The 10,421-nt window shown below is 43.7% G+C and overlaps 1 protein-coding gene across 1 annotated transcript in view; it reads left to right on the top strand.

Moving 5' to 3' along the window:
• The window catches only part of RUNX1 (RUNX family transcription factor 1), a 330,881-nt gene extending 320,929 nt beyond the window's left edge, over positions 1-9,952 (top strand). Inside the window, exons 6-7 of the mRNA XM_042781001.1 lie at positions 875-1,036; positions 9,477-9,952. Coding sequence (XP_042636935.1) covers positions 875-1,036; positions 9,477-9,952 — 638 coding nt within the window. The remainder of the gene's footprint in view (positions 1-874; positions 1,037-9,476) is intronic.
• Positions 9,953-10,421: the final 469 nt, after the last annotated feature.

A 10,421-nucleotide genomic window follows, 5' to 3' on the forward strand; every position in this document is an offset into this window, starting at 1 on the left:
ACCTTCCTTCCGAGGAGTGGCTGGTGGGTTTGAACCGCCAGCCTTCTGGTTAGCAGTCAAGTGCCTTAGCCACTATGCTACCAGAGCTCCCGAGTAAAACCTTTAGAAGGAAAGTTTTCAGATCAAAATCTCAAAGAATCAATCTATACTTGTTTCTTTTTTGGGGAAAATCATCCAACAAAAGTAGATACTGGGATTTAGTGGGCTTATTAAACATAATAAGGGGAAGGCCCTCAACGAGATGGATTGACACCGTGGCTACAACGATGGGCTCAGGTATAGCAAGGATCATGGGGCTGGCACAGGACCAGGCAGTGTTTTGTTCTGCCATACATAGGGTTGCTATGAGAGATGACTTGACAGCACCTAACAACAACAACAATTAAACATTGATAAATAAGTCTCATGAGCAGACATTGGTGGATTGGTGGTAGAATTCTTACCTTCCATGCAGGAGACCCAGGTTTAACTGCCAGCCAGTGTACCTCATGCACAAGCCACCATTGTTGGCTTGCATGTTGCTATGATACTGAACAGGTTTCAGTTGAGCTTCCAGACTAAGACAGACTAGGAAGAAAGGACTGGTGACCTTCTTCCAAAAATCAGTGAAAACCCTATCGGCTCTCAGTAGTGTGATCTGCAACCATTTGATCATGGGAACAGTGCAGGACCGGGCAGTATTTCCTTCCAATGTGCATGGGGTTGCCATGAGTCAGGGGCCAACTCAACAGCAGCTAACAATAACAACATATAAGTTACATACATGTATAATATATATAAACAAAGGTGACTAGTGTCTTATTAAATAGCTTTTCTTTTTTTTCTTTAATTCTGCCCCACTCAATATGTAACTGCCCTCCCTGATTTCCTGCAGATACAAGGCAGATCCAGCCATCCCCACCATGGTCCTATGATCAGTCCTATCAGTACCTGGGATCGATCACCTCTCCTTCTGTGCACCCAGCAACACCCATCTCACCTGGACGGGCCAGTGGCATGACAACCCTCTCCGCAGAGCTTTCCAGTCGACTCTCAAGTAAGCTGCTTGAAAACATACTCTCTGCAGCCGAGCTAGAGTGAAAGGTTCAAGAAATGCATGAAGGGGTTGGCAAAACATGTTTAAGTGAATGAAACAGAGTTTAAAGACAAGGCTGCCTATCCCTACTCTAAGTCCCATGTCCATGCACTGATTTTTCTTCACACACAGAGACACTGCAGATGTAGAGGCAGAAGTGGCTTGTAGATGTCAATCCTTGGTATGTTTGATAGGAAAAGATGGCAGCCAAAGGGTTAACAGGATAAAAGACCAACTCATTATAGTAGTCTGCCCCTAGAACTTACTATTCCAAGTGACTTCTGGACTGGTGGGACTGGAGAACTGTCCAATGAGGGCAAAGGTGTCAATTGTTACAGGTCATGTGAACAGGACACAGAGATACATGTGGAATGGGAAGCAAATATATCCTAGAAGAGACATTTCCAACAAATCAGAAATGACCTGTTCATACCCAGGTTAGAACAGAGCGAAAGCTCAGATGTCATGGTTGGCACAGTTGTTGTTAATATGAGCTCATTAAATTTAGTCATTTAACCTACGAGCCCTTTGGGCTTGGCACTTACCTTTGCTCGTGGGCAAGGAAATCAGAGCTACAGAGAAAAATACTTTTGTTGAAAGCAAAAGAGAGAAATGTACTGTTTGGGGCTTTGAAATTGGATCTGAGCCAAACTGTGAAAATAGTTCGAGCACTCTGGCACCATGATGCCTGCAAACATACTTGCATGTGTACTGGGGGGAGGGTGGTTGTTTTGGCTTTTCAGCTCTTAGGATCAGATTATAGCAGATTAGGGGGCAGGCAAAGGGGTAAAGAAGCCAGGCCTACCATTTTAGATGTTGTGTAATAGTGTGTTTCCCAGACAATTGTGATTACTTGAGATTTTACCCACTGCCTTCACTTCTTCTCAGAGTTTGACAGACACCCTAAGATAGGATTTCTCAACAGCAGCGCTGTTGATGTTTGGGGTGAGATCAGTTTTCTTTGTGGGGCTGTCCTGTGCATTGTAGGATATTTAATAGCCTCCTTGGCCTTTAGATACCAGTAACAACCCCCCTAGTTGTGACAATCAAAATGTCTCCCACTAAACTCACTGCCATAGAGTCTATTATGACTCATAGCGACCCCCATTGGGCTTCCAAAGCCATAAATCTTTACAGAAGTAGGTTGCTTCATCTTCCTTCTGCGGAGTGGCTTGTGGGTTTGAACTGCTAACCTTCTGGTTAGCTGTCAAATGCCTTAGGCACTGTGCCTCGCAAAACTACTCAAGAACCACTGCCTTAAAATATTCTTGGGTGCCACACTGAAACAGGATGGCCAAGTCAGTTGCTCTGTTTTCACATTATTGTCTGGCACTAATACCTACATTTTTATAGCACCTGCTGGGCTAAGGTGTTGAGGGAGTAGTGTAGGAATGATGACTGCTGTTCAGTTTGTTGTTTCTAGACACTTCAGGAACAGAGTTTCATTTCAAAGGCAATTGTCAGCTTTCTCTGACTGTTCTTAGTGGCACTGCTCTGCCTTCTGGCTATGGGCTACTTTGACACCAAGGCAACTGTTTCCTTGGAAATTTCCCTGCTATAGGTCTGTGCCTTAGGATTCATTACCTACCTAAGTCTTTTGACTTGGTAACCACCCAAGATAGGCTCTTTATAGTCCAAGAACCCTAGGGGCCAACCGCTTCAGCTAACCAGTTGTTCAGATATAAGGAGACTTTTATTTTAAAAGGAGGAGCCATGTTGCCTATGGAGTCCCTGGGTGGTGCAAACAGTTAATGTGCTTGGCTGCTAACCAAAGGTAGCAGTTCGAGACTACCCAGCAGAACCTTAGAAAAAGGCCTGGTAATCTATTTCCAAAAAATCAGCTATTGGAAACCCTATGGAGCACAGTTCAACTCTGACACACATGGGGTTTCTGAATCAGAATCAAGTCCATAGCAACTAGTTTTTTAACATGCCCATTCCTAAATCCCCTATCACACTTACACTTCGGAATAATGTGGACTTCAATTACCCAAGGAGTAAAGACATTTCAGGAGTCCCTGGGTGGTACAAATGATTAAGCCCTGGGCTATTAACTAGAAGGTTAGTGGTTTGAACCCACCTGGAGGCAGCATGGAAGAAAGACCTGGCAATCTTCTTCCAAAACATCGCAGCCATGAAAAGCTTACAAAGTGCAGGTCTACTCTGAGACACCTGGGGTCACCAGGAGTCAAAATCAAATCTACTTTTTTTAAGGATACTTTATGGCCTGGGAGTGTGAAGTAGATAAAAACCTCTTCCCATTTCAGTCAGCACCCAAGAGTGAAAAGGCATTTCTATCCTCTGCTATCCTAGAGCGTGACTAGGGAAAATTCCAGATGAGCTTTCAGTGGTGGCAGGGAACACTACAGGACACTGCTCTTCAACTTTGCAGAACTCCTGCAGAGAAACAGCTTGAGCACAGTCTTGAAAAGTGTCATCATCCACCTGGTGGGGGAGGGGGTTGGGGTACATAAAAGAACAGTGGCTGACTGGCCTACAGCTTTGAAAACTTGACACTACCCTGCTACCCTGTGTCTGCTTTACCTTTTAATCCCTCCCAGGGCTTTGTGTCTGCCCCTCTCCCCACCTCCAGCCCCACCTGGGCTTCCTTCTGCAGGGGGACTGGGACTCTATATGTCTGCCTCCTGATCCTTTTCAGACAGATTCCACACCTTGTCTGAAAAGAGTTGTCATCTGCAGGTTTGCTTTTCTTTCTCTTAAAAAAAAAAAATAATAATGTTTAGCTGCCAACCTGGGCAACGAACAGCATGCATTAATCTGAGTCATGCAAAAGAGCCTTTTAAGGCTGCCATTATCTGCTCAGGCTGTTTAATCCTTTGGGGCAGTGGGAGTGGCCCTGGAGTGGGGCTGCTTTCATGCATGTCAACCTGTAGAAGGAAGACTTTGAGCTGTCATGGCAAATATTTAGCCCCAACGGTGGAGAAACATTTCCAACTCAAATACCTGAACCTGTTTGTTAATCCTCAGATTTCCTACTCTAAAAAAGCTCCGTGTGGGTATCAGGGGTCCTTACCTCACTCACCATCTTAAGTTTCCTAGTGCTATTCCTATGGAATATATTGTATATTCCTAGAATATACAATATATTCTATATTAACAGAAATACTACAAGTGGGTAGCTTTAAAGAACAGAAATTTATTTTCTTACAGTTTAGGAGACTGGAAGTCTGAATTAAGGGTACCTGTTCTAGCGGAAGTCTCTGTTGGCTCTGAGGGAAGATTTTTGTCTCTTTCAGTTTCTGATCCTGGGTTTCTTGGTGATCTTCAGGTAGCATCCATCTTCCCCCATTTGTCCTTGCTTGTTTCTATGTCTAATCTGCTTTTTCTATTTCTTAAAAGTGACTAGGTTTAGGACACACCCTACGATCTGGCCTCATTAACATAACGAATAAAACTCTGTTCCCAAATAGGACCCCCAGGTATAGAGGTGGGAGTTCTAGTAGCTAGTACCTAAGGCACTTGACTGCTAACCAGAAGGCTGGCGGTTCAAACCTACTAGCAACCCCTTGGAAGGAAGGTTGGGCAATCTACTTCTGTAGTGACACCGCCTTGGAAACCCAAGGAGAGGTCGCTATGACTTGGGGCCAACTCGACGGCACATAACAACAACAACAGGTATAGAGGTTAGGATTCCAACATATATTTTGTAGGACACAGTCCAATTTGTAACAGCCACACTGCTGTTGAGTAAGGGAGTATTGGGCCAGCCAGGAGAATAGATCAACTATGGTCCAAAGGGTGCTGGGTCTTGGTAAGGGATGTCCGACCAAAGAGAAAATGAAACAAATATTTGGATAGATCATTTGAATCTGAACATTGTTTTGTTACCAAAATGTGTGTAAAAAAGACTTTTTTTTTTTTTTTTTTTTTACACTGCAGGATCTTCATGTACCCAGATCTGGGTGAACAGATATATTTGGAAAAAAGACTTTTTTTTTTTTTTTTTTGGTGATACCAGTATTATTTTGCATCCATTTTGCAAATGGATGGTCTTTTGAAGTATGAAGTTGCTGCCATATAGATAGAAGAAAAATACTGGTAAATATTTAAGACCTTTCAGATAGCCTTCCCACAAGTGAAAGAACTATTCTCCCCTGACAGCTGGGATGGTAACATCATTCCAGCACTTATGCCCATGACAAACCATGGACTCACTCCGGATTCCAGTAACTCGGTGCCATGACCACATTATCACGCAGTAGTTGGAACAGACGGGCAGAGCGTGTCCAGACATCACCATGAAACAGGGTGACCTTTCATTCATTCTTCTAGTGTATTCACCTTTTTGTCTCAGGGCAAATGAAGCAAGAGAAATAATGGGCAGAGTCATTTATTTGTGTCCAGAGTATTGCCTCAAATGAAAACAGATTGACTCTGTTTGCCCAGTGCTTTCCCTCCTACCTCGGCTTCACCCTAGACTATTTAAATCTAACTGGAAAAATGGAGTAAAGCTTCCTGTTAACTCTTTCCATGTAAGCACAAACAAGTGACATAGGGCTTGCTCACCGATGGCCCCAGCAACCAGGCAGGGACGATCCCTGTGGAATGAGGCGCGGCCTGACTTCAGAACTAGTTCAAGAGTGGCCAAGAAAGGGCAGTCCTCAAACCACTGTCCATTTACAATGTTTTCCCTGCCCACACGTCTGACTCTCTTTGAAAAGATTAACAGGAGTGTTTGTTTGAAAGTCTGACTCCTGGTTTCCTCATTAGTACAGGGGATTTGCTACAGACTTCAGCCTTTTTCTATAAACTTTAATTACCTCTCTGATGAGGAATATATCCCCTCATCACATTCACCCCAGATTTACAGAGGAGTATTTTTTAAAATGTGTTAGAGCAATAAAAGAGAGAGAGGGAAATGAATAAACTAACTCACTGTTGGAATAATAGGCTTGAAATATGAGGAAGTTGATCAACAGCGGATGCCTTCCAAAAACAGATTAGTCCACCCTGGTAGCTTTCCTTTCAGAGCAAGCTTTTGGCTGCCTTGAGTTTCTCAATCAGCCTGAACACAAAAGGACACAGGCTATATACCATCCTGAGTTTAGAGTTCTTTTGTATGTTGATTTGAGAACTTAAAAATTTAAAAACATTTCATCCTTGCTTCTGCTCTGTTTTGTTGCTGTGTTTTGGATTTGCTGATGTAATGGCTACAGTCCTGGCTTGGTCATTTGATGAGTAAGTCTGAGGAAGAGAAACTACCCCAGGACATCATCTTCCTGCATCTACAGTGGTGGTTCTCAGTTGGCAGTAATTTTATCCCACCCCTCCCCCACCCCCCGGGACATTGAGCAGTGTCTGGAGACATTTTTCTTTGCCACTACTGGAAGGGGGATCTATTGGGTTCTAGCGAGTAGAGGTCTGGGATGCTGCTCAATCTTATGTACAAGACAGCCTCCATACCAATGAATTATCTGGTGCAAATTAACACTGTTGGGAAATCCTAATCTAAGGACACAAGGCACTCTTGCTGGCACTCAAACCTCCCACTACTCCCCAAGAGCAGCCTGTGGTTAAGAAAAATGAAGAAGACTGCACTGAACAACAGAAGAGTCAAAGCCAGTTTATAAAACTATACATGCACAGTTCTACCAAAGTGAATTTTACAGAAAAAGCTTTGACATTTCCGGTAAAATTTCAACATATGCAAAAAATGGAGTGGATAAATCAAGATCCTGTATTCATACATGTTAACAAACTAATGAAGCATGTATTAGAGAATGTTGTTGCTGTTAGGTGCCGTCCAGTCTGTTCGACTCGTAACCACCCATGTACAGTAGAACAGAATACTGCCCAGTCCTGACCACTCTCACAGTCATTGCTGTGCTTGAGTTCCTTGTTGCATCTCATTGAGGGTCTTCCTCTTTTTCAGTTCCTCTTTTTCAATGGCCCTCTACCAAGCATGATGTCTTTCTCTAGGGACTGGTCACTCCTGATAACATGCCCAAAATATGTGAGATGAAGTCTTGCCATTCTCTCTTCTAAGTAGCGTTAAGGCTATACTTCTTCCAAGACAGATTTGTTCTTTCTTCTGACAGTGCATGGTATTTTCAATATTCTTCACCAATAACAAAATTTAAGTGCATCAATTCTTCCTTGGTCTTCCTTATTCATTGTTTAGCTTTCACATGAATATGAAGCATTTGAAAATACTATGGTTTTAACCAGGTGTGTATTAGTCTTCGAAGTGACATTTTTGCTCTTTAATTCTTTAAATAGGTCTTTTGCAGCAGATTTGCCCAATGAAATATGTAGTTTGATTTCCTGACTGCTGCTTCCATGAGTGTTGACTATGAATCCAAGTAAAATGAAATTCTTGACCAATTCAATCTTTTCTGTTTATCGTGATATCTTTATTGGTCCAGTGTAAGGATTCTTGTTTTCTTTATGTTGAGATATAATCCATATTGAAGGCAGAGTCTTTGATATTCATCAGTAAGTGCTTCAAGTCTTCTTCACTTTCAGCAAGCAAAGTTGTGACCTCTGCATTTCACAGGTTATTAATAAGTCTTCCTCCAATCAGGATATCATGTACATATTAGAGAATACCAGGTGAAATCACAGATGTACCAGTCCTAAAAATGTGGAATTAATCTGAAGTTAGAGGTAGGGAGAGACTACTAGACTACCAAGCCTCTTTTTCAACTGTCTAGCACATAACAACAATACAATGTTATGTACAATATATTCTATCTTAACATACTAACACACCCATTGCATTGTTGTTGTTGTTGTTGTTATGTGCCGTCGAGTCGGACCCAACTCATAGCGACCCCTCCTTGGGTTTCCGAGGCAGTATCACTACGGAAGTAGATTGCCCCATCTTCCTTCCGAGGAGTGGCTGCTGGGTTTGAACCGCCAGCATTCTGGTTAGCAGTCAAGTGCCTTAGGCACTATGCTACCAGAGCTCCCACCCATTGCATTAGTAACTATTATCTAGTGTTACATGTTACTATACATTGTTATAATTATGTTAACATCATAGATTAAATATATATTAATCTTAGTATATTAATTTATTGATTATATCAAGAGTCAGCAAACCTTTTCTGTACAGGGCCAGATAGTAAATATTTTATGATGTTTCTATTGTGCCTACTCAACCCTGCAAATGTAGCAGGAAAGCAGCCATAGACAAAAGGATGACTGTTCCAATAAAACTTTATTTATGTATACTGAAATTTGAATTTCATATAAGTTTCATATGCCAGGAAAGACTCTTCTCTTGACTTTTATTTTTCAACCATTTAAAAATGTGAAACCATTCTTAGCTCATGGGCCATACAAGAATTGGAACCATTGAATTGTATCAATATAGGTATGCATTGCTTAATGTTCACAATAAGGTCTGTGAAATAGAACCAACGTTTCTTTTATTATTTTTTAGGGGGGAAATAATAAACAAAAGGAGAGCTGCTTTCTTCTTTAAAAAAAAAAAAAAAAAAAACTTTATGGGACTATGGACATATATGCAGTCAGACATTATCAGAACAGATGTTAAGTGAAGGATACATGCATTATAGCTATAGTGTACATATTACATTTATATTTTATATTACATATCAAAGATGGGGAAGTCTGCTTCTGTAGATTTACAGCCTTGGAAACCCAATGGGGGTTGTTTTGAGTCAGAAACAACTCCAGGGCAGTGCATTTGGTTTAGTATCTTACATATATTAAAGAGCTCTGGTGGCTTAGTGCCTAAGGCATTTGACTGCTAGCCAGAAGGTTTGCTGCGGTTCAAACCCACCAGCCACTGCCCGTAAAGATTTACCACCTGGGAAACCCAAAGGGGATTGCTATGAGTCGGAATCAACTCCTGGCAGTGAGTTTGGTTTTGTTTAATATATTAGAAGACTTCCTGACATAGTGGTTAAAACACTCTGCTCCTAATCGAAAAGTCGGTGGTTCCAACCCACCTGTAGCTCTGTGGGAGAAAGATGTTGCAGTCCTTTTCCCTAAAGATTTATAGTCTTAGAAACCTTAAAGGATAGTTCTACTTTGTCCTATAAGGTCACTATGAGCAAGAATTAACTAGAGGATAATGCGTTTAGTTTGGGTTTTTGGAAGGTTGGGCAATCCTACTTCCGTAGTGATACTGCCTCAGAAACCCAAGGAGGGGTCGCTATGAGTCGGGGCCGACTCGAGGGCACATGACAACAACAACAACATATTATGTACGTATCATATCACGCTATTTTACATTCCATTCCATTATGCTACGTTATGATAGCATCTATTACTATGTTATATCACTACATTATCCTATCATCTTCCAGGCTGTAGCAGTCTGGAAAGTTTCCCCCTGGGCAGGAAGGGTGGAAGGGATGTGGCCTCTCCAGACTCCACTCACAGGATACTTCCTTCCTCCCTCCTGCAGCTGCACCTGACCTGACAGCCTTCGGTGACCCGCGCCAGTTTCCCGCGCTGCCCTCCATCTCGGATCCGCGCATGCACTACCCCGGCGCCTTCACCTACTCGCCAACGCCTGTCACGTCGGGCATCGGCATTGGCATGTCAGCCATGAGCTCCGCCACGCGCTACCACACGTACCTGCCACCGCCCTATCCTGGCTCGTCGCAGGCGCAGGGCGGCCCGTTCCAGGCCAGCTCGCCCTCCTACCATCTGTACTACGGTGCCTCGGCCGGCTCCTACCAGTTCTCCATGGTGGGTGGCGAGCGCTCACCGCCACGCATCCTGCCGCCCTGTACCAACGCCTCCACAGGCTCAGCCCTACTCAACCCCAGCCTCCCGAACCAAAGTGATGTGGTGGAGGCTGAGGGCAGCCACAGCAACTCGCCCACCAACATGGCGCCCGCAGCGCGGCTCGAGGAGGCCGTGTGGCGGCCATATTGAGGCGCGTCCTCTACCGAAGTCATCAGGCGGCCAGTGGGCCTCAAGCAGTGAGAACCCGGCCCTCCAGGAATGGTGTCCCTGTGTCACTCAGGCTGGGCACCAGCTGCTTGACAGCGGCCCGGAGAAGAGCCTCCTTTAGGCCCTGAGTCTTCTGTTCCAGAGGAACCCGCATGGGCGAGCCGCTGGCCCAGAGGCAAGCATGCTGCTGGGATCGCCCTCCAGGCCGGGCCTCCAACCGCCTGCGCTTCTGAAGTCCATGCAATTCGCAATTTCTGTTGGCCCATCTCAGATTTTTCCAACCTGACACAACTTGAGGGTGTCCCCTTCACTACCAATGGACACATTGTAAGGCAAACAGGAAGATTCCCAGAGGGAAACTGTGAATGCTTCTGATTTAGCAATGCTGTGAATAAAAGAAAGATTTTATACCCTTGACTTTTAACTTTTTAACCAAGTTGTTTATTCCAAA

The sequence above is a fragment of the Orycteropus afer genome, unplaced genomic scaffold, assembly GCF_000298275.1.
Source record: "Orycteropus afer afer isolate SDZICR_OR568_19922 unplaced genomic scaffold, OryAfe1.0 scaffold00078, whole genome shotgun sequence".
Taxonomy (NCBI): Eukaryota; Metazoa; Chordata; class Mammalia; order Tubulidentata; family Orycteropodidae; genus Orycteropus; species Orycteropus afer.